Source organism: Erpetoichthys calabaricus, chromosome 13, assembly GCF_900747795.2.
Source record: "Erpetoichthys calabaricus chromosome 13, fErpCal1.3, whole genome shotgun sequence".
Lineage (NCBI taxonomy): Eukaryota > Metazoa > Chordata > Cladistia > Polypteriformes > Polypteridae > Erpetoichthys > Erpetoichthys calabaricus.
The window spans coordinates 90172945-90197720 of record NC_041406.2 but is presented as its reverse complement, the minus strand read 5'-3'; the positions used below and the strand labels follow the sequence as shown (position 1 = coordinate 90197720).

The 24776-nt window shown below is 40.7% G+C and overlaps 2 protein-coding genes across 2 annotated transcripts in view; both read left to right on the top strand.

Annotated features, from left to right (window-relative positions):
• The window catches only part of LOC127530007 (collagen alpha-1(IX) chain-like), a 49222-nt gene extending 31981 nt beyond the window's left edge, over positions 1–17241 (top strand). The window contains exons 10-15 of the mRNA XM_051935558.1: positions 1591–1644; positions 2942–2995; positions 9132–9185; positions 9279–9332; positions 12988–13041; positions 17167–17241. Of these exons, the coding sequence (XP_051791518.1) occupies positions 1591–1644; positions 2942–2995; positions 9132–9185; positions 9279–9332; positions 12988–13041; positions 17167–17241 (345 nt within the window). The remainder of the gene's footprint in view (positions 1–1590; positions 1645–2941; positions 2996–9131; positions 9186–9278; positions 9333–12987; positions 13042–17166) is intronic.
• Positions 17242–20282: 3041 nt separating this feature from the next.
• Positions 20283–24776, top strand: part of zgc:113232 (uncharacterized protein LOC541546 homolog) — a 43383-nt gene continuing 38889 nt past the window's right edge. The window contains exons 1-3 of the mRNA XM_051935557.1: positions 20283–20291; positions 21976–22029; positions 23840–23884. Coding sequence (XP_051791517.1) covers positions 20283–20291; positions 21976–22029; positions 23840–23884 — 108 coding nt within the window. The remainder of the gene's footprint in view (positions 20292–21975; positions 22030–23839; positions 23885–24776) is intronic.

The following is a 24776-nucleotide window of genomic DNA, read 5'->3' as shown; positions in this document are numbered from 1 at the left end:
CAGTCCTATCCACTTATTTCTCCCAAAAAAACATCAAGTCGACTTTTGAAAGTCCCTAAATTCTTACTGTCTACCACACTACTTGGTCGTGTCTATCGTTCTTTGTGTAAAGAAAAGCTTCCTAATGTTTGTGCAAAATTTACCCTTAACAAGTTTCCAACTGTGTCCCCGTGTTCTTGATGAACTTATTTTAAAGTCACCGTTCCTAAGTACAAAGTCCTAAAATAAACTTAACAAAAAGCCCATTCAGCCTTCACCTTGGAGCAAAAAGTGTCAAACAAAGAATCTTTATAAGTAAAAATATTTATTTTCCAAAAATACTTTTGTATCAATCAAAGCTCTAAGGAGCACAAAAAGGCCCGGAAGAAGTTACCTGAAATAGGGAATCCAGTAGCAAACAAGTCCCAAAAAACACAAATTCAAAGACAGGTTGAAAAAACAGCAAGAGGTCAAAATCCATTAAATCCACAAAAAACAATCAATAATCAAAAATCATGCAAACTCCCCGGTGCCAGTGCATTCAATGAACCGCAAGGGACTGCTTGTTTCCTCAGCCTTTATAGGGCTGTATGGCAGGTCCTTGTTGGAAATGGACAGGTGGCCCCACCTCTTGGGGAACCACCCACAAAATACATGAAACATAGTAACACCGGTATGGATACATAGAAATAACATTATACATGAAATTAAAAAAAAAAACACCAAATAATGCAAATAAACAATAAAATTAACAATATTAACATAGATAAAAGAAATGGACAAAGAAGACATAAAACAGGAATTTGAACCCCCAGTCCAGTGGAGAAACCCTGGCTAAAACATTAAATGTTTGTGGGCTGAATATTTTTTCCAAAAAGCTTTCTGAAAATCACACAAAGCAATGGTTTCACATCTGAATCAACATAAACCACCTGTTGCTGTGTGCTGTGGCTGCTGTCGATGCCTGTTCCAGCTTCATGGCTGTCTTCACGCGGCAGATAAGCAGCAGCAGTGGTGGTTGCAATGCAACGCAATCTGGTCTGTACCTCTTGTCGTCGTAAGTGGTGGTCCTCCAAGGTGAATGTTACTGTAGGAGCATCAGCTACATGAACGTGTTCAGCACTATGATCAGCTGGGGACCGATCAGCTGATGCTCATACCTAACTTTCATTTTTGATCTCCATCTCCAGATCACTTGTATCAAAATTGGAAGTCCGACAAATCAGAGTCCGATTCAATGATAATACGCAAAATGTCCCTCACAGAGTATTGTGGTTTGCGCATTCGCTTTGGTCTCTCATCAGATGTCGATGCCATTTTAGAGGTTATTTGCACTTCGCTACTCATACATGCGTAGGAAATCTCAGTCAAACCAACGAAGCTGACTTTCCTTCTAGCAAAGAGACTCGAACTAAAACATAATTGTGAGTTTTATTGCAGTTTACAGCTGACTATCGTCCTCTACCCATGAATTTCGACCAAAGGTGACATGCGCCCTGAAAGAGTTAAGATCTTTGTTAAGTTGTCAGTTGTAGGCTAATTTGACTCAGCCTTAGCTTTTTGGTAAGTTATGAATTATGTTCATTAATTATACTTAATTTTGTCATACAGGGTGACAAGGGAGAACAAGGACCAGGTGGATTTCCTGGAACTCAAGGAAGACAGGTAATCACAGAAAGAATATGGAGATGCTGGCTAAAAGAAGGCTTGCCACTGGTGTGAATGGTGTGAATGTCTCTGACCAAACAATCAGAGACAAACTTCATGAGGGTGGCCTGAGGGCCTGATGTCCTCTAGTGGGCCCTGTGCTCATTACCTGCCTGGCACAGTGGAGCTCGATTGGCATTTGCTATAGAATACCAGAATTGGCAGGTCCACCACTGGTGTCCTGTGCTTTTCACAGATGAGAGCAGGTTCACCCTGAGCACATGTGACAGACGTGAAGGGGTCTGGAGAAGCCGTGGAGAACGTTATGCTGCCTGTAACATCGGTTTGGTGGTGGGTCAGTGATGGTCTGGGGAGGCATATCCATGGAGGGACACACAGACCTCTACAGGCTAGACAAAGGCACCTTGACTTCCATTAGGTTTCGGGATGAAATTCTTGGACCCATTGTCAGACCCTATGCTGGTGCAATTGGTCCTGGGTTACTGCTGGTGCACGACAATGCCCAGCCTCATGTGTCGAGAGCATACAGGCAGTTCCTGCTGGATGAAGGAATTGATACCATTGACTGGCCCCCATGCTCACCTGACCTAAATCCAATAGAACACCTCTGGGTGGGACATTATGTTTCGGTCTATCTGACACCGCCAGGCTGCACCTCAAACTGTCCAGTAGCTCAGTGATGCCCTGGTCCAGGTCTGGGAGGAGATCCCCCAGGACACCATCCAACTTCTCATTAGGACATTGTCAGGCATGCATACAAGCACATGGTGGGGGGCCATACAAACTACTGAATATGATTTGGAGTTACTGCAATGAAATTTCGGCAAAATAGACTAGCCAGCTGCATCATTTTTTCACTTTGATTTTCAGAGTGTCTTTTGAATTCATCCCTCTGAAGATTGATCATTTTCATTTCCATCAAACGATATGGCCTCCTTTCATTCCTAACACATTACCGTATCAGTCCATATCAGTAGAGATAGCCAGCAGGATTATTTTTCCTATTGAGATCTGATTTGTTTTCAAAGTGTTCCTTTAATTTTTTTGAGCAGTTTACATCTGTTTTATTCATTTTGAACAGCAAGCTTGTACTATGAAAGTAAAATTAAAAGCCAGTATGTTATTACAGCATATTGCACAAAGTTAACTATATTTTGAATGAGGATCTCAAATGTCAAATATGTATCAGCACAGCTGTTTGCTGTCTCTGTTTTACATTCTAGAAGGGTGCATATCGGGGAGTGAATGTCAGCCAAATCCAGTGGTGTGATTCTAACAACTTTATATTTTTCAGGGTTACAAGGGGATCAAAGGAGTCCTGGGAAGAGGAGGCGATCCCGGCCCAGTAGTAAGTTTGTGTTTTACAAATGCCAAAAGGCCTCATGAGGGCTGAAGGTCGAACTGCTAGTTAACCATTACCCTCAGTGCACTTACAGTATGTTTTAGTTGTGGGAGGCTAAATGGCGAGTAGGAACTGCCAAATCATTTAGCTGGCACAAGGACAAAGAGTGTTTTTGTTTAAGATGGAAATCTCTGCCACTGTGCAAATTAAACCTTAAATTACAACCATGTTTACAGCATTGCTCAGCACTACATCTTCATCCCGGGTCAAAAACTCAATAAACTGTCCAGGAATTCACATAAACCAAGCTACAACTCCCTCCATGTGTTTCATTGATAGGAAATCAATGTAATCGTTATGATGTGTTTAAAGAAAAATATAGTTTATGTTTCGCCGACACCGAATAATGTCAATTCTGTTTCATAAAGAGCCAGCTAACTCACAATGGTTATGATTACCACCTCCTCTCCAGACCCTCAGAAACCAAACTGACAGAGAGATACTTGAGATCCGCTCAGGCGTGCAGAGATACACCGAGAACCTGGAAGGCAGGACTCCTGGAAAATGGGGTCTGTTTCAGTCATGGCAGATATAATTCTTTTGGTTAAGTTCTTGTGGTTTTCTCCTGCAAAACGGCTTTGATTAAACCTAAAAACTTCTGAGTCTGCGGCCGACTTCAGTGTTATTCCTCTCGACCTTCTGTTTCTTGAGTTTTCAGAGCAACCACTCAGGCAGAGCTGCTGTTGCCTTAGGGGGATTATGTAGTTTAATTAAGTTTTAGTTCACCAGAGTTTTATTTATCCTGGGGACTATAAGAAGGATGTATGCTCAAAGTCGTAGTTAATGCCTTTTAAAAAAAATGCTAATAAGTTCTAAAGGGTAATAGGTGGGAAAGATATTTATAATTTTATTTGTTAAAATGAAGATTTTGATATTCTGCTCTAAACGTAACCAAACAGCAGACTGTTACGATGTGTATTTTTTTATTCTGCAGAATTTATTGATATGCTTATTTTTATTAGTCTATACAGTGCATCCGGAAAGTATTCACAGCGCATCACTTTTTCCACATTTTGTTATGTTACAGCCTTATTGCAAAATGGATTAAATTCTTTTTTTTCCTCAGAATTCTACACACAACACCCCATAATGACAACGTGAAAAAAGTTTACTTGAGGTTTTTGCAAATTTATTAAAAATAAAAAACTGAGAAATCCCATGTCCATAAGTATTCACAGCCTTTGCTCAATACTTTGGTGATGCACCTTTGGCAGCAATTACAGCCTCAAGTCTTTTTGAATATGATGCCACAAGCTTGGCACACCTATCCTTGGCCAGTTTCGCCCATTCCTCTTTGCAGCACCTCTCAAGCTCCATCAGGTTGGATGGGAAGCGTCGGTGCACAGCCATTTTAAGATCTCTCCAGAGATGTTCAATCGGATTCAAGTCTGGGCTCTGGCTGGGCCACTCAAGAACATTCACAGAGTTGTCCTGAAGCCACTCCTTTGATATCTTGGCTGTGTGCTTAGGGTCGTTGTCCTGATGAAAGATGAACCGTCGCCCCAGTCTGAGGTCAAGAGCGCTCTGGAGCAGGTTTTCATCCAGGATGTCTCTGTACATTGCTGCAGTCATCTTTCCCTTTATCCTGACTAGTCTTCCAGTCCCTGCCGCTGAAAAACATCCCCACAGCATGATGCTGCCACCACCATGCTTCACTGTAGGGATGGTATTGGCCTGGTGATGAGCGGTGCCTGGTTTCCTCCAAACGTGAGTTCAATCTTTGTCTCATCAGACCAGAGAATTGTCTTTCTCATGGTCTGAGAGTCCTTCAGGTGCCTTTTGGCAAACTCCAGGCGGGCTGCCATGTGCCTTTTACTAAGGAGTGACTTCCGTCTGGCCACTCTACCATACAGGTCTGATTGGTGGATTGCTACAGAGATGGTTGTCCTTCTGGAAGGTTCTCCTCTCTCCACAGAGGACCTCTGGAGCTATGACAGAGTGACCATCAGGTTCTTGGTCACCTCCCTGACTAAGGCCCTTCTCCCCCGATCGCTCAGTTTAGATGGCCGGCCAGCTCTAGGAAGAGTCCTGGTGGTTTCGAACTTCTTCCACATATGGATGATGGAGGCCACTGTGCTCATTGGGACCTTCAAAGCAGCAGAAATTTTTCTGTAACCTTCCCCAGATTTGTGCCTTGAGACAATCCTGTCTCAGAGGTCTACAGACAATTCCTTTGACTTCATGCTTGGTTTGTGCTCTGACATGAATTGTCAACTGTGGGACCTTATATAGACAGGTGTGTGCCTTTCCAAATCATGTCCAGTCAACTGAATTTATCACAGGTGGACTCCCATTAAGCTGCAGAAACATCTCAAGGATGATCAGGGGAAGCAGGATGCACCTGAGCTCAATTTTGAGCTTCATGGCAAAGGCTGTGAATACTTATGTACATGTGATTTCTCAATTTTTTTATTTTTAATAAATTTGCAAAAATCTCAAATAAACTTTTTTCACGTTGTCATTATGGGGTGTTGTGTGTAGAATTCTGAGGAAAAAAATGAATTTAATCCATTTTGGAATAAGGCTGTAACATAACAAAATGTGGAAAAAGTGATGCGCTGTGAAAACTTTCTGGATGCACTGTAATATTTTAATAATAATTTATTGTCATGTTCATAACATTATTGCATCTCCATTTTGTATGTTGACTTGTTTTCATGAGTGCCACCATTTGCATATTTTTGAATGGCCACCACTACCCTGTTTCTTATGGCGGGCTGTGTGATGTATTAAGTCATCAGTGCCTGCTTATATAAATAGTGGTGCCTTACTGTCAGTGTCCAAGTTTCCGGATAACCACAATAAATTCTCATTTGTTAGGTATTTCAATATCTTTTAGGGTGTTGAGACTTTTGCATATTAATTATGATTCTTTGATTCTGGTTTATGTACAGTATTGCTCTTTAGAGTTTGGTTTAATTTTTGTCTTTGATCAAAAGGGGCTTTGATTCCTTTTGTTTTTATGCTCTTAATAAAGTATGGACTTATTTTTATAAGCAGCCATGCAAATATATTGATTGAAGTAATTGTAAATCATATGCTCTCCTATGTAGCAAGCATTTTACTCTATCTATCTATCTATCTATCTATCTATCTATCTATCTATCTATCTATCTATCTATCTATCTATCTATCTATCTATCTATCTATCTATCTGTCTGTCTGTCTGTCTGTCTGTCTGTCTGTCTGTCTGTCTGTCTGTCTGTCTGTCTGTCTGTCTGTCTGTCTACAGTAATCCCTTGCTATATCACGCTTCTACTTCGTGGATTTTATATGTAAGCATATTTAAATATATATTGTGGATTTTTCGCTGGTGGAACAGTGGGTCTTTTAATTTCTGGTACATGCTTCCTCAGTTGATTTGCCCTTGTAGCGTTCATACAAGGGACGCTATTGGCAGATGGCTGAGAAGCTACCCAATCAGAGCACGTATTACATATTAAATAAAACTCCTCAAATATATTGTGAGCATGGGGGGCTGTTCGCAACCCTAGAGGATACGGCCGCTCCTCAAAAAACGCTGAAAGATTACCTTCACATTGCTCCCTTCCTTGCTGGGCTTACTTGTGGTTGCTTTGTTGCGTGATATGCTTCCCGCACGGTACTTCACATACTTAAAAGATCAAACAGCACCTATTGATTTTTGATTGTTTGCTTTTCTCTCTCTCTCGCTCTCTTGCTCTGACATTCTCTGCTCCTGACGGAGGGGGTGTGAGCAGGGGGGCTGTTCGCACCCATAGAGGATACAGACGCTCGTCTAAAAAATGTTGAAAGACTACCTTCACATTGCTTCCTTGCAGCTGCTTTATCAAGCGATATGCTTCCCGCACGGTGCTTCGCATACTTAAAAGCTTGAACAGCACCTATCGGTTTTTGATTGTTTGCTTTTCTCTCTCTCTCTCTCTCTGACATTCTCTGCTCCTGACGTGCACTCCTTTGAAGAGGAAGATATGTTTGCATTCTTTTACTTGTGATACTGAACTGTCATCTCTGTCTTGTCATGGAGCACAGTTTAAACTTTTGAAAAAGAGACAAATGTTTGTTTGCAGTGTTTGAATAAAATTCCTGTCTCTCTACAACCTCTTGTGTTTCTGTGCAAATCTGTGACCCAAGCATGACAATATAAAAATAACCATATAAACATATGGTTTCTATTTCGCGAATTTTCACCTTTCGCATGGGGTTCTGGAATGCAACCCCTACGATCGAGGAGGAATCACTGTATCCTGCCTACTATACTAAAATTAGGATCTATCTACCTCTCATTTAGTGCCTTTTCTATCTATCTATCTATCTATATCTGTCTGTCTGTCTGTCTGTCTATGTAAAAAATGTTGCGGTATCAAGAGGACATCCTATTTAGATTCTGTAGTCACAATTTTTGATGGACAAGCCAGTTTTAATTTTATCAGGAACCATAAAGACCAGGGCAGAGGAGAATAGTGAGGTGAGGTGAGGGGCCATACTTCTGAGATTTGGTCCTTTCTTCTGGCCAAGTGGCGGATTTTACATTTAAATTAATCTGAAGTGTGTGCTTTAAACTGGGCGCGATAAGAGGTACATTAAGCCCATGTATTGACAATATGTAAAGGATGTAAACTATGATTGCATTTCATAATCAGGCAGCATGGTGGTGCAGTGCAGTAAGGAGACCAGGGTGTGTGTCCTGCGTCCTTCCTGCATGGAGTTTGCATGTTCTCTCCATATCTGCGTGGGTTTCCTCTGGGTGCTCCGGTTTCCTCAAACTGTCCAAAAACGTGCAGGTTAAGTGGATTTGTGATGTTAAATTGGCCTGTGTGTGTGTGTTCACTGTGTAATGAGCTGGCGCCCTGTCCAGAGTGTATTTCCGCTTTGTGCCGTTTGCTATTAGGGATAGGCATCAGCACCCCCCACAACCCTGGTCTGGATTGAGTGGGTAAGAAAATGACATGACATTTCATTACCGATGGTCCAGTCCCCTTTGATTGATTAATAACCCTTGCTTGCTAACATCACAATCTGCCTCTTTACATTATTTAAGCACATTTTATGTGTTTTTGGTTAGAATTTGGAGCACATCATTGTGCCTGGTAGTCAGTTTTATGCCCAGCCTGTTAATTTCCCAGGCCGACAGCTCCAGGTATGCTCAGGTAACTTCTTACCACAGTTAAGATGGACGTTAAGTCCATAACGCACAGTTTGCTTTCTTGTATGTCACACCTTTGTTTAAAATGCTCCCAAATGGAGCTACGTTTAGCACGCTTCACTTTCACTGAATTTATTTTTATTTGACTCAGAGCTGGTCAACCCACTGGGTGACATAGGTGGCTTCCTAGGGCACCATCATCTGAGAAAGTTAAGGGGCGTGCTCTCCAAACGCAGAGGGGGACAAACAAAAGGTCTTTGAAATCTGGTGATACTGAGTGGCTGCTGCTATCTGCCGGGTGCCATTTCTGAAAGTGAAAGTGTGTACGCTCTGTACAGCAAGGGGCGCTCGGCCCTTAAAGTTCACAATGCGCACCACTTGTGCTACTGAAGGGGAGGGCACCTAGGACACCAAGGGGGACCCCCCCCAAAAATAGGTTATCAAAATCTAATAATACCGACTGTCTTACTATGGACAATCAGGGGAGACGTCTGACCACCCGACGTAGGGCACCAAATGGACTTCGACTGGCACTGATTTGACAGCCAGTTTAAGTTCTGCTCTGATGAGTCTGTATAAATGAACACTGCATCTCAACACAAGCATATCAGGCATTGCAACCCAAATGGAACTTAATCATAAAAAGATAACAGCGTTCATAATAATGATACAATAATGAACAACAACATCAAGGCAATTTACAGTAGTTGAAAAATGTTTGTTAACATTCATAATATAAATGCAGTCACCTAAAGTCAGAGTGTCAGGGAATGTAAGCCAATGCTCTCATTTGGCTTTAAACACGTAAACTATTGTACATTAGTCATAAACAGTATTTAGAACAGCACCTTATTTGTTGGTCAAATATTTGGAGTCACATAAAACTTTGAGGTAAAAAATAAATGTGTTAAATTCCACAATCTCGAGAGTCAGGCTAATTCTCTTTGACTTTTTCAGGGTGACTCTGGACCTACAGGCTCCGATGGTGAATCTGGCTTTTCTGGGGCCATGGTAAGAGGAGCACCGATTACATTCTCCTTCTTTCTTCTACTTCTTAGTTTTTTATTATTTGGAGAAAGTAACATGAGTTGTATACTTTGCTAGGGAATTCCAGGACCACCAGGAGACAGTGGAGTGGTTGGAGGCTCAGGTACCAAGGTGAGTTGAAAAAATTCATATGATAATCTTCTTCTTTGTAATGTCTATGATTTTTAGTGTTTTAGATCAGGAAGCAAAATGAAACCTTCAAAAGCATTCAGCAGATGTACCGTTCTGGTCTAAAATGCAGATCATCACTGGCTACAAAGGCTAACAGTGAACCCTGCAGCATTACACACTTCAGGATAAAAGAGCTGAAATTGTATTTAGTCACAATATTGCTTCGTGCCTCTTAGTGGATCAAAATGTTAAAGAGAGACTGGCAGCACAAGACCTCAAGAACAGAGACAAATGGCAGCCATATTAGCTGCAACATCATCACCTGCTAAGAGATGGTATGTCTTACATGCGTGTTAGGAGTCCACGAAAGAGACAAAGTGACAGGTGAGCAAGAAACATGGGGAAGAAGCAGCCCACATTTGCCCCAGGACAGTAGAAGACATGTGACAGAGCACTTACCAATTTTAAGGGACAAAGTATGGATAAGGAAGGTGTGCGAGATATTGCATGAGGCCGCTGACTAGACTTGGGTTCAGGGACACGTCCAAGGAAGACTGGCATGTGGCCAGCACTCTCCCATCCATAGATGCTAGAAGGGCATACAATCCCACAAAAAGAAAGTATACCACTCTGCTGTAACACTAAAGAAATATGGGCAGCTGGGAGGCATCATGCAAGATCTGACCTTTTTAAAAGCAACTGAAGCTTCACAGGCGGCAATGCACCAGCAGTCAATGTAGGGACTTTTAGTCTGGAATCTCTGCAGTAAATAAAGGAACTCCTAGGAGCTAGAAGTGACTGTAATGTTAACACATGGCTAGACAGTGGAGTTAGGAAGATGGTCTGGAACAAAGAGAGTGGAAGAAATGGTGGAAAAGGAAAAATAAACAGAAAGAGGGGATTATATAAGGTAGATAATTAGGTGGAAAATGAGCCACAGGACAGAGTAGATAGGTAGGAAAGGCACTATATAACAGATAGATAGATAGATAGATAGATAGATAGATAGATAGATAGATAGATAGATAGATAGATAGATAGATAGATAGATAGATAGATAGATAGATAGGAAGGACACTACATGATAGATAGATAGATAGATAGATAGATAGATAGATAGATAGATAGATAGATAGGAAGGACACTACATGATAGATAGATAGATAGATAGATAGATAGATAGATAGATAGATAGATAGATAGGAAGGACACTACATGATAGATAGATAGATAGATAGATAGATAGGAAGGACACTACATGATAGATAGATAGATAGATAGATAGATAGATAGATAGATAGATAGATAGATAGATAGGAAAGACACTATATAACAGATAGATATGAAAGGCACTATATAACATAGATAGATAGATATGAAAGGCACTATATAACATAGATAGATATTAATTTTAGTATAGTTGGCAGGATAAGATAGATAGATAGTGTAGAAGATAGCCCGGCTACAGACAGACACACAGACCCAGAATTTACAGAACACACACGTTTATTTATTTCAATGCCCTGCACGCAACACCGTGCTTCCAGTATACTCAACTCAAGTCAACTCAACTCGGTCCTTTCTTCTGCCACCTCCACTCCTCACTCGCAACCTCATCCTTCTCCACCCAACTCTGGCCGTCTTGCTGGAGTGAGGTGGCCCCTTTTATATGGCACCCGGAAGTGCTCCAGGTGCTCCTCGATCATGTTCCGGGTGTGACAGAAGTGCTGCAAGGGAATCCAGCTCCTCTAGTGGTAGCACTTCCAGGTGTGGCGGAAGTGCTGCAGACCACAGCTCTGGAACTGTCCAGGCGCCCCCAGTGGTGGTCAAGGGCCCGCGCAAGGTCGAGCATCTACGCTCCGGTCGCATGGCCCCGACATGCCCCAGGGGGGAAGCCCCCTCGTGTCCCAGGGGAGGTATTGCCGGTGATATGTCCACTCCCCCGCTCCTCTCCTCTAAAGGGCGTGCCAACTGGTCAAAGTTCCTGGCCATCTATCACACTAGATAGATAGATAGATATGAAAGGAAATATATAACAGACAGCTAGATAGATATGAAAGGCACTATATGATTGATAGATGGATGGATGGATGAGAGGTGTAAAATGTTTGCTGACACCCTGGAGGCCAAGTAGACAAGTCAGCTGCAACTGATAAATGGCAAAACTGGAGGAGGGCGGCCCAAAGAGGGTGTTGATCTATTTGCCTTGTTTCTCACATACTGTATGTAAACCCTCCATACAGTGTTTTATGAGTGTTTTAGATTAATAAATGTGCCATTTTTGCTTATGCTTGGCCTTCATTGGCTTCCATAAGGGTTCCCATAGCTTACATATGGGGGTCACTGCTCAAGACTCCTGACTGGAACTCTTAAAATAAGAATGTGTTCAATGCTGGGGATGAGGTGCTAGGATGGTGCGTATGGGGAGATGCCACCACCCTTGCTGGACTGAGTTGGCTTTAGTTTTTTTTTTTTTTTTGCTTTACTGTGGCAAACTAGACACAGAATGACATTGTCTTCACAAGTTAATGACCTCTAACTTGGCTGGAATTCCAGTTGTCTTAGAGACACTGACTTTCCTTTGTAAAATTCCTGTCAAATCAAATGCTAACTGTATAACATTTATCTTTATAAAATAACATCTTTATAAAATAATCCAAAATTTCAATTTGAGAAGGCGTTAAGCAGCAAGATAAATGATCTGGTGTAGCTTGGAAATTGACAGAATAGTAAATCAAAAGCCAAGTAGATCCAGCCTGATGGCCAAAAAGTGAAAAAAATGTCCACCATTGCAAGTCTTGATAGATGACTCTCTCCACCGGTAACCACCCAGCTGAGGAGACCACCTGTGACCTTCGGAGTTACGCAGTCACCCCATACACATCCACTTCACGAGACAATCGGAAGACTCTTCTGTAACAATGACCTATTGTTCATGACAGTGGGTGGGATCAGCCTGGAACGCCATTCTGCTACTTCTAAAATGTTTCATTTATGCATTCCCTCATACCCAATTACATCTTAAGCATTAATACATTCTTATTTGTCGTGGCTCTGGTGAGTTGGTTAGACTGTACTCTTCACCCTTGACAGTCTGCCACTAACACGACTACCAGTTATACTGCAGATACTCCATAAATATAAAAAAAACAGTCCAATGCTACAGAATTAAGAGAGTTAAAATAGAAGCAAGTAGAAAATGCTCACTAAATGTAAATGTGGACTTTACCTAATTATTAACATTTGTATTTCTTATTTTAGAAATATACTTTTGTGGAGATACACAATTAATCAGGTGCCATGATATCGAGTTTGTACATTTAACGCACTGCAGATTTTGTTTTTTTTCTCCATTCTTTTTGTTTTTTCTGTCGTCCTGGCCATCCAACCTTATCTTTTTCTTTGTTACATAGTGTATAATATTATTGCCTAATCTTGTTTTTTATTTTTTATACTAACTTTCTTAAAAATTCATCTTGTAGAGCACTTTGAGCTGTATTGTTTGTATGAAAATGTGCTGTATAAATAAATATTGTTTAATGCAATCAGTATTTTTCCAAGTTTACGTACGGTGCATACACTTCTCTTTACTTTCTCTGTGATCATTTGGTAAATAAGTTTGCATTTACAATGGGTATTTTGTTTTTCACGCCAGGGTGGAGTTGGACTGACTGGTCCGATTGGAGGTGTTGGACCCAAAGGAGAGACTGTAAGTGACATGTCAGCAAGTCACAAATGACATCTTTGGACTGCCTGTAGATTCATTTTATATTTTTCTGTAATCTGAAACAACGAGGAGATGTAGTCGGCCTACCTGGAAAGGCAGCACCCCTCCGGTGCAGATGACACGCTTTGTTATGACTTGTTCTCTGCCTTGCAGGCCACTATATAGAATAAGCATTGATACGTATTATTTTTTTAAATTTTACTTGATAACATCAGTTTGATATAGATATTGAACAGTTGCCATGTACATATTGCTTCATTTATAGGCCAGCAAAGTGAGAAGAAAATGTGAGCCAGGGATCAAACCCTATCTCTAGCATAGAAGATCCCTCGCTCTGCTTTCTTCTCCCACTCTTTAACTCCTGCTTCAGAACGTTTTTAACAATTGTTCAGCTCCTTAACCTATCATGGAAAATTTTGTTCATTTTGTTATTTATTTTGCCTTATATAATTTCTTGTATTAGGAATTTGTTATTTTTTGCATACCCCTTGGGTACAACACCCCTGGAGCAATTACAGGCCTTTCCCAAAGGCCCAACAGAGTAGGATCCCCTTTGGCAGTAACCGGGATTTGAACCAGCAGCCTTCTGAATACCAGAGCAGATCCTTAGCCTCAGAGCCGCCAATCCGCCCAATGAGCCTGACACTCTGTTGGATTAGCCAACACAGAAAGAGGCCTGACAAAAAGATAGTCAGTTTAGCTGTTTTAATAAACACTTCCATGTTCCATAGCAGGTACAAGGTAGTGTACGGTAGCAATAAGGGGCAAAAATACCAAGAAAGTGCAAAGACAGGTACAGGGTCAGAACAGGAAGAAAAGCACAACACAAAGCAAAATCTACTCATCCAAAGGAGCCAAAAAAAACCCCAAAAACATCCGAGGAACGCTAGGTGATGGTTGTCACAGAAGTAGAATAACTCGGTGCTCACGCAGCACCACCATTTAAACTCCATAGTTTTATGTCCCTTCATGTGAGTCTCGTTTAACAAACATAACAACAGACATGGATATGAGGAATAATGGCAAACAGCAGACAGAAGGATGTGCTAATGGCAAAGCGTCAGCTCCTGTCTAATATAAAAGCGGCAACTGCAATCATTGGCAAAAGCAAAGCATGTGACGTAATTTACTTACGCTTTGATAAAAGGCTTTAAAAATGGAAGATGTATTCTGAAACTAGAAGCTCTAGACATCAGAGGTAAACTACAAAACTGGAACTCAAGGCAAAGAGATAACAGATAAGAGGAGAATGAGGTCATTAGTGGAGGCCCTCCTGGGACCATTACTTGTTCTGATTTCTATTAATGACATAAATCTGGGTATAGATTAGTTAGTTAGTTAAAATTGGAGGAAAGGCAGATGAGAGGAGCATGGGTCCTGGCCATCCGCCACATTGCTTTAAAGGACTCATTTATACTTCACGTTCAGAACGCGTACGTGCCCGCATCATGGCCGCCACGCATTCTGAGTGTTCATCTGAGCAGGTCCTCAGAAATTAACGTGACGCGTACGCGTGTTGCAGTACCAGCAAAAAGTAAGGGGGCGCAGTGTGCTAAAAGTTGGAAAATGACGTCAGAGTCACTGTTTACTATTTACATGTGACAGAAAGCCGCTTTCCGGCTCCTATGAGATCGGTGTGCGCGCTTCGATATTTGATAAATGGTTCGATGTGGTGAAGCAAAATGCCGACATACAGATGTATTCACGGTGCTTTTATATTCAAGCGTCGCATATTCCCGATCGTAATGACATGATACGTTTTAAAATTTTCACATACCGTCTTCTGTGCCGTCTTTTTTTCTAGGGCTTCCTCTGCACCTGACAACAGCGAATTGCCAGCACTAGATCGCCACACTGAGCACATTAAATGTATGATATTCCAACTCTTTGCACATTTAGAATCCTTAGATTTATACTTTATCACTTTCATGATGAAAAGCATTAAAGTATGTAGATTACATTTTATAAATAAATCGGTAATTTCGTTTAAATAATGAATACAGTTAATAATCACACACATGGGGTGACACAGTGGCGGAGCGTTAGTGCTGCTGTCTTGCAGGGAGTCGCGTCGCTGATATTCCCTGCCTGGAGTTTACACGTTTTCCTGCTGGGTTTCCTCAGTGTGCTCCAGTTTCCTTCCAAAGATATGGAGATATGGGGATTTGGTGCCACTAAAATGACGTTAGTGTATGTGTGTGCTTATATTCACCTTGCCGAGGCATCTTCCAGGGATTGTTTCTCGCTTGTGCCCAATGCTTGCTGGAATGGACACATCCCTGGATTTAATCAATAAACATCCTTTTCAGAGATATTATGGTAAGGTGTCATCGGAATTTAATGGGTGTTCCAGGCAATTCACAACACAGAGAAGCTGAACATGTTCTCACCGTGATAATATCTCGCACTGCCACCTGGCGGATTCCTCCAGATTTACGTAAAGTACGCGCGCAAGTATAAACACTTCAACGCTTGCGTAGCAGGAGCGTCCGCTGCAGCATGCGTCGCGTCACGTGAAGTATAACTCTGGCCTAAGAATCTTCCAGAACCTTCCCGTATATGGAAGTGAGCTAAAGGTCCATAGTGTCCAACAAGATGAAATGGACTATTTCTAATTTTTAGCATTACAAAATATATTTTAATTTCTTAAGATCATGACAAAAATTAAATACATTAAAAAAAAAGAAATACAAGATGGGAGACAATGACAGGAAGTGACCTCTGAAAAGGATTTGGGGGATTATGTTGACACAATAGCTTTATCATCTAAGCCACAATGGCGGTCCTGGAGGGTTGCAGTGGCTGCATATTTTTGTTCCAACTCAGTTTCTTAATGAGACGTCAATTATTGCTGATGATGCACTTACTGCTCAAGTGACATTTTGATGCTTCATTTTAGTGGTCTCACTTGTTAAGGTTGCCCACCCTTAATTGCTCATTTCAGTCTTAATCAGCTGCATTCACTGTTTTTAATGGCTCCTTATTAGCAATGAGATGTAAATAACAAAGGAGCCAGTAGTTCTCCTCTAACTTGTTTCCATTTACATTTGTGTGGATTCATCACGCACTATTTGGTCCAATAAAACACTTAAGAGAAAAATGTGACAGACTGAAAATGATCCGTTTGAGGCTTCAAATCATTTGGATGATATCCTTGGAAAGGAAAAAATCTACGATATAAGAACCTAACATTGCAGACTAACAAGCCATAAAATTAAATAAGGTCTGAGGTTGGCAAGGATTGGTTTCAAATTATGTAACTGGGTTGGAACGAAAACCTACAGCCACTGCAGCCCTCCAGGACTGACATTGCCCACCCCTGATCTAAGCAATGCGCATAAATGATTTAAAAGTAAAATAAAATGTTAGGTTATATCATAAAAACTGTTTGAATTTAAATCGAGGGACGTTACGGTCGGACTGCATAAGGCATTAGTGAGATCTCATGTGGAGTATTGAGTGCAGTTCTGGTCACCACCTTACAAGAAAGACACTTGAAGCAACCATGTCCATCTCAGGACTTAAGGACATGTCCTACCCTGACAGAATCAGAAAAATAAACCTGTTTAGTCTCAAGCAGAGAAGACTGCATGGGGACCTGATTCAGGTCTTCAAAAATCTCAAAAGCATTGATAAGGTAGGTCTTGAAATATTCTTTTAACTTAATGGTGAATCGTGTCCTCAAAGACATCAATGGAAATTAAGGGGAAGTGCATTTAGGGCTGAAGCTAGGAAGCTCTGCTTTATGCAAAGAGTTGTTGAAATATGACACAAACTACCGAGACATGGAGTTGAAGCAGAAACCTTGACAACTTTTAAGAAGAATCTGGATGAGATACTGGAAGAGCTTAGCTTTTAGTTAAACAAATGAGCCTGATGGACTGAATGGTCTCCTCTTGTTTGTCAGATTTCTTATGTTCTGATGTAAGGCCTGTGGGCTGAACCCCTGCCTACTCTTGACAAGGTGAGGAGGGGAATGTGGACTAACTGATGAACTGCTAGCTTCATCTGAGGACCTAACTTTAGCTTTACCACCAGAATCTCTTTAAATTTGAAACTGTCAAATGGCATTTGGATGCACTAATTATTATTTTATTTTTCATTTAGGGGAAATTGGGCTTACCAGGAACAAGAGGAACTGGTGGAGTAAAGGGCTTGAAGGTACAAGAAGCAGTTGTTTAACCGATTTGATTTTACTAACTTCAGCATCCTAAATTGTTGCTGCCTGAATCCCATTCAGGTTGCTGCTACTATATCTTCCTCTGACCCCGCCTACATCCATGCTTCAGCCCCTCCCCCTTAATGCTGCCTGCAGCTGACCACACCCATCCCATTCTACCCTTCCTTGACTCCGCCTCTCTGTTGACATTAATTATCAGACTGTCTCATGATGTGGAAAGAAGGGTGTGCAGTTTAGATAGAAATTCTAAGTACTCTCACTGGCCCTGGTATTGTGCGTTAATCTCTGGTCAGTCCCTTGTGCTTTCATTTAGCTCTGCTTGTTCTTCTGTTTGAACTTTTGAACATTCTGTGCCTTCTCATTCTGCCTCTGTTTAGTGTTTGTGTCTCTCCTGTTAGCCTTACCATCTACAGTACATGTTTACTGGTTATGCTGCTGTCTTTTGAAAATAAGTTCTTTCCATTTTGCCTTAGAGTTTGCTTATTTTTAAAAACTGGTGCCCATTTCTTCTGTAGTGAGCATCCACACATTTGCACACACCCTTTAATCTTATCCCATTGGTTTATGCTATCACTGCATATATATATATATATATATATATATATATATATATATATATATATATATATATATATATATATATATATATATATATCAGCGGGGCGGCACGGTGGCGCAGTGGGTAGCGCTGCTGCCTCGCAGTTGGGGGACCTGGGTTCGCTTCCCAGGTCCTCCCTGCGTGGAGTTTGCATGTTCTCCCCGTGTCTGCGTGGGTTTCCTCCGGGCGCTCCGGTTTCCTCCCACAGTCCAAAGACATGCAGGTTAGGTGGATTGGCGATTCTAAATTGGCCCTAGTGTGTGCTTGGTGTGTGGGTGTGTTTGTGTGTGTCCTGCGGTGGGTTTGCACCCTGCCCAGGATTGGTTCCTGCCTTGTGCCCTGTGTTGGCTGGGATTGGCTCCAGCAGACCCCCGTGACCCTGTGTTCGGATTCAACGGGTTGGAAAATGGATGGATGGATATATATCAGCGCTTCCCGATTCATTTTACCCTCGCACCCCTTGTGACGGACAAGGCCGATTTCGCACCCCCTTGGGAAATGTTCACTGAACTTTGATGGCTTCAAGTTGGAATTGGAAAATATTGCATTGCAAAGCACGCACTGCAGTCTGTCTATTCCATCAATAATTGTTTTGGTAAAACCATACTCGGTGTAATCCTCCTTCCATTTTCTAATTTTTTCACGACTAGCCATGATTAAATGAATGGTAAAAAAGTAAGAGCGAAGCGACGGTGACTTATTGAGGCAGGCAGGCGAGAGCACAATAGCACGCGGGCTCGATGTAGTGTGCGTCTAGTCGAACTAAAATGCGCGGTCAGATTCGAAAAAATATATCTTTTCAAGTTCTATTTGGATATAAGTAGGTTCTATTTAGTCGACAGAAATCTCTTTGTTAGGAATGTAAGTTGAATTTAGTCTTTAAATTTCTATGGTGAAGAAAAATTTATGCAATGATGACTAAATTTAACTTACATTCCTACCAAAGATATTTCAGTCGATTAAATGAAACTTACTTATATTTAAAATTTAAATAGAACTTGAACAGATACGATAGTTCATAATACCCACGCAGCACTAAGTATGCATAAGAGCGGAAGTCATCCGTTTTAACAAGCAGCGTATTGCACTGATACAAAATGGCCTGCCCATTTAATTATTTAGGAATGGATAGATAAATTAAGATTTTGAACAAATAATGTTTTTCATTTTTCTTCCTCGATGGATTCTGGCACCCCCAGCAACAGTTGCGGATGCGCGCACCCCCAATCGGGAAGCGCTGATATATATATATTTATATATATATATATATATATATATTGTGGCAATCGGCTGGAGGTGGTACCCAGCCGGGACGCCCGGAAGGACCAGAGGAGGGATTACGCCTCCTCCAGACCACGAGGGAGTGACCGCCCTGGTGGCTATGGGGACCACGGGAATGGAGCTTGGAAGCTCCACCCTATAGGGGCCCGTGGTCACCGCCGGGGAGCGCCCAAATGCCAGAGGAGCCCTGGCCTTCAGCACTCCAGCCACACCCGGGTGCACAGCCGGCACTTCCGCCACACTGGGGAGTGCCGGCAGGCACTCATTGGGAGGCACCTGGAGCACGTCTGGGTGGGTTTAAAAGGGGCCACCTCCATCCATTCGATGGCTGGAGTCAGGAAGAAGAAAGACAGAGCTTGGGACCTGAAGAGAGGCATTGTAGAGAGGCCTGGACTTTGGGAGTGAAAGTGGGTTGCTGTATATAATAATGAATAAACGTGTGTTGAGTTTTGTACCTATGATGTCTGCCTGTCTGTGTCCGGGTCATCATCCACAATATATATATATGTTTATATAATATATACTAGCTGTCCCCTGTGGCTCCACCCGTGTAGAAGTGAAACAAGACAGTGAGGCAGGCCCTGCCCGGCTCCCCACTCCTGACATTACACTTCCTCCTCCTCTCAGCCCGCAGCCTCTGTCTTGAATTAGCACGAATATATCCCTCCTGTAAGTGAACTATGATTCTTAGTGTGATGAAAGAAGTCACAAAATCAACCCAAATGTTCAAGCAAATTCCTGAAAAACCCTGATCTAAATCTGTTAAGTAGTTCTCTCATTCGCTAGCTAAGCGGAGGTAAGGTACACCCCGAGGCTGGCGTGTAAGTGAGGAGGGCCCTGCCCCACTCCCCTTGGCCCGCTGCGTGTTTCTCAGATTCGCGCAAATAAATCGGTACCACAAGCGAACTATGATACTTAGTGTCATGAGAGAAGTCACAAAATCAACCCAGAATGTTCAAGTAAATTATAGAAAAAACCCCAATCTAAATCCGTTAAGTAGTTCTTTTGTGAAAAGCGGACAGACACACAGACATAGGATTTTATTTATATATATATATATATATATATATATATATATATATATATATATATATATATATATATATATATACACACACACACACACTTGTATAGCTGTGTTCTGCTTTGCACAACTGATAGGAAATGGCGGATGTTTGCCGACTGGCTGGCCAACCACAAGCGTTACCTGGTAGGTAACCATCCAAAATAATCAGATTACGACTCAGACCTAAGAATGTAATACTCCGATCTTCATCCTGTCAGTGAAGCAAACGAGCTGCTGTGGTGCAATGTCAGGGGTTTCGTCTCAGGTGCCGACATCCAAGATTCGATCCCCGTAAGGGGGAACAAAAGTGCGTACACCTGAGAAGCCCCACGTGTCGTGTACTCTTTGTATTATTTGGCAGGTACTTTATCAGTGATTTGACAGCTAGAATGTCAGGCACACTGTGAATTGTGACATGTACAGTAAATGATTTTGAAGTTCATGTTTTGTTTTGTTTTTTTAAAGAACTGCTCCAAATACAGGTGCTCACAAACTCCATCAACACCCCACCCTTAGGGTGCTGTTTCCACACTCAGAGCATTGAACTTGCGGTGTGCATATAATGCCACAGGCAAGACGTACTGTATGGTATATAAGCAAATAATTTCCCTGGCATTTAAAAGGTTTTCTCCATCTTAACGGACATTCAAAAAAACTCTTCCTAGCAACCCTGTGACTTGTTTTCAGAAATCCCAAGAGAAGCCTGTTCTCTCCATTTATAGCAGCCCTCTCTGAGTCACATAAAGTCAGATAGAGAACATGAAAGGTAAAGTGAACACCATGAGCGCACTGAACGTTTTCCTTTTCCTCCTCACTTTTTACAGTCTGATATCCGCTTAGGACATAAGGGTACAAAGGTTGCTGTTCATGAGTATTAATGATAAATTCATCTTTTAAATTCAAATTTATTATCTTGTGTACATAGTGAAAGATTAAGAGACGACTACTCAAGATGAAGTACTGGGAAGTGTAAAATTTAAAAACAGGAACGGCATTGACCTTTAGGTAATGAAAATGGAAATGCATGTAAAACAAATTGAAAAAGTCCAAGCCCTTGTGACGATGGCTGTGTGGCAAACATATTCAGTAGCATTTTATACAAAGATTTGGGAGTGCTAAGTCACCCTGAAACGTCACCTGCTCATCCAGGCATAGAAATAATAATAATATGTTTATTGTAGACCTCTGTTATGCTTGAATAGACACACTAATGACTTGGCAGTTACTTTGGATCAAAAGTCTAATAAATATTTGCAAAAAACTATACACATTACTTGAAATGAAAAATGAAAAAAATAAGGGGATCGGAGTTCATGTCCCAGGTCCTCCCTGTATGGAGTTTGCATGTTCTCCACATGTCTGTGTGGGTCTCATCTTGCAGTCCAAAGACATGCAGGTTACATGGATTGGCAGGACCAAAGCTCCAGAGTGTGTGTTCACCCTGTGATGAGCTGGCGCCCTGTCCGGGTTTTGCTCCTGCCTTGTTCCCTATGCTACCTGGGATAGGCTCCAGCACCCACCGTGACCCTGTACAGGACTGAGGGAGTTAGAAAATGACTTATTTTTTTTTATCTTATCCAAAAGGGTGGCCAAGGAAAAACAGGAATACAGGGACCCCAAGGACCTGATGGAGAAAAGGTAAAATAAAGAACGCCTCAGTTTTACAGAAATATTAGTATTGTTGTAAAATTTAAAAACATCACAGATAGGCCAGCCTTTCTAAAGTTTGAAATACCTTTATTTTTAATTCAGTTTTTTTTTTAATATTTATTATAATGTTTTCTCTTTTAGGGTCAAATTGGAGCCCCAGGATTCTCTGGAGACACTGGCGAGCGAGGATACATTGTAAGTTAGGGTTTGGCATTTGTTTTAAAAGTCTTTTAAAATGGCAAAACACACACACAAACACACACATATAAATAAACGAGTAAACAAATAAAAGCTATCAAGTACAATGTGAATAGACAAATAAATAAATAGATATAAGAAAACTGGCAGAAACCAGCATCTATTCATTTAACAGATGATTTGTAAATAGTATACAGAACAGTAAGTAGATATGGAAATAAATATATGAAAGGCACCATATAATGGGTATTACAGTAAATGCACTCCTATATACTATAGATAGATACATTTGCTGCTTTCAACAGGAATCTTAACATACTTTCAAACTGTATTCATCTGTTTTGGGAAACCTGACAAGGTGCTCGTAAATGGCTGTTAGCCTGGCAGCCCTACAACACTGAGAACCCTTCACTGTTGTCTGCAGGAAGTCCCTAAACCCACACAATTCCTTGAATATGCACTGGTAGACCCGCAACCACAGAAGCAAGCCATTTCCACTTACAGTAATCTTTGTGGGATGTGAGCTGGAAGTAAATAAAAGTACAATGCAACATCTGACTTGAGCAAACAAAGAAAGAAATTATTAAAAAAACAATATGCTGACAAACGTGCAGAAATTAAAAGAAAAACAAACAAGTAAACAGAAATGGACTGGTAGGTAAGTGGGAAGATAGATAGATAGATAGATAGATAGATAGATAGATAGATAGATAGATAGATAGATAGATAGATAGATAGATAGATAGATATTAATTTTAGTATAGTTGGCAGAGATAGATAGATAGATAGATAGATAGATAGATAGATAGATAGATAGATAGATAGATAGATAGATATTAATTTTAGTATAGTTGGCAGAGATAGATAGATAGATAGATAGATAGATAGATAGATAGATAGATAGATAGATAGATAGATACTAATTTTAGTATAGATAGATAGATAGACAGATAGATAGATATTAATTTTAGTATAGTTGGCAGAATAAGATGATTGATAGATAGATAGATAGATAGATAGATAGATAGATAGATAGATAGATAGATAGATAGATAGATAGATAGATAGATAGATAGATAGATAGATATTAATTTTAGTATAGTTGGCAGGATAAGATAATGGATAGATAGATAGAGGCATCATATAATTTATAGATGTGAAAGGCACAATATAAAATAGATGTGAAGGGAGCAATAAGATAGATATATAAAGAAAACTGAGCAAATAAACAAAAAATGGACTGGTAGGTAAGTGGGAAGATAAAGGAAGTGATGGATAAATAGATATAAAAGAGTTACATGGATGGATAGATATTAATTTTAGTATAGTTGGCTAGATAGATAGATAGATAGATAGATAGATAGATAGATAGATAGATAGATAGATAGATAGATATTAATTTTAGTATAGTTGGTATGATAGAAAGAAATAGATAAACAAATGGACCGATAGGTAAGTGGAAAAATAAAGGAAGTGATAGATACGTAGATAAATAGATATCAAGGAGTTAGATAGAAATATATAAAGGCACCTTATAATAAATAGAAAATAGATAGATAGATGTGAAAAATATAAAATGTATAAAACATACATAGATAGACAGGTGTGCCAAGTATTACATGACAGATTTAGATTTAGATTTATTTAAAAAAATATGAAGAATTTCAATTGTCCCATGGTTAGCAGGAGATTTTGACTAATACAGTAGCATTATAATTGCTGGGGCCAATGAGGGCCACTCCAACACCAATATTTGTGTATTTCAGACTGAGTGAATATTATTTGATTATATTCTCTTTTTTATTAGGGATATCCTGGTATTACAGGAGAAAGAGGAGATGCGGGAGAAAAGGTTTGTGTCCACTAATCCTATGTATCAGAAATTCCAGAGAGGATTGCTTTGTAAAAATGTTGTTATGTAAACCGCACTTAAAGTGAATTAAATTTGAAAATATCCCAGTATAGTCACTGGCTTCATTATGGTTGGTATTGTTCCTTGACTTAAAGCCTTGAGGTGTCCCTGACTGATTCTGAAGAGCTTCACGTGATAATCTAATAACCTTCAGCATTTTCTGGGTTTAATTTCATAGCCCATTCAAACAATCTAAAGCAGCCCCTATCACTGGGCCTAAACAGAGTAGAAAGCACAATTGCCACCTTGTTACCACTTCTGAGACTCTATTGGTTTCATTTTCACCAGGGTCCCCCCTGACTTTTGAGCCAGCTCTGCAGATTCATGGATCCAGTATCCTAGACTTGAACGCCGTATCCAGTTGTCATCTGTTTTTTCACATTTTCTTACCAAATTCATGAACATGGATGTTAGTTAATTAGTGATTCTTTGTGAGAGTGTGGGCGAGCAGCATGGATTTGACGCTGTGATGAGCTCAGATACTGTATATCACGTCCTGTTGTTTCATTTGAGAATGGGATAGCCATATTAAAGAGCCTCATTACATTAAAAACATTTGACTTCTCCCTAAGTATTTTGTTCCAGGGCACACAAACCACTAGTAGAGCCAACCAAAAATTAAGGTGGAGTGGTGACTCTGAGGCTAAGGATCTGTACTATTGTCCAGAAGGTTGCCAATTCAAATCCCATTACTACTTGAAGGGATGCTACTCCGTTGAGCCCTTGAGCAAGGCCTTTAACCTGAAAATGACTCCAGAGGCACCGTACGATGGCTGACACTGCGCTCTGACCCCCAAAGGTCATGCGAAAAGACAATTTCAATTCGGGAATT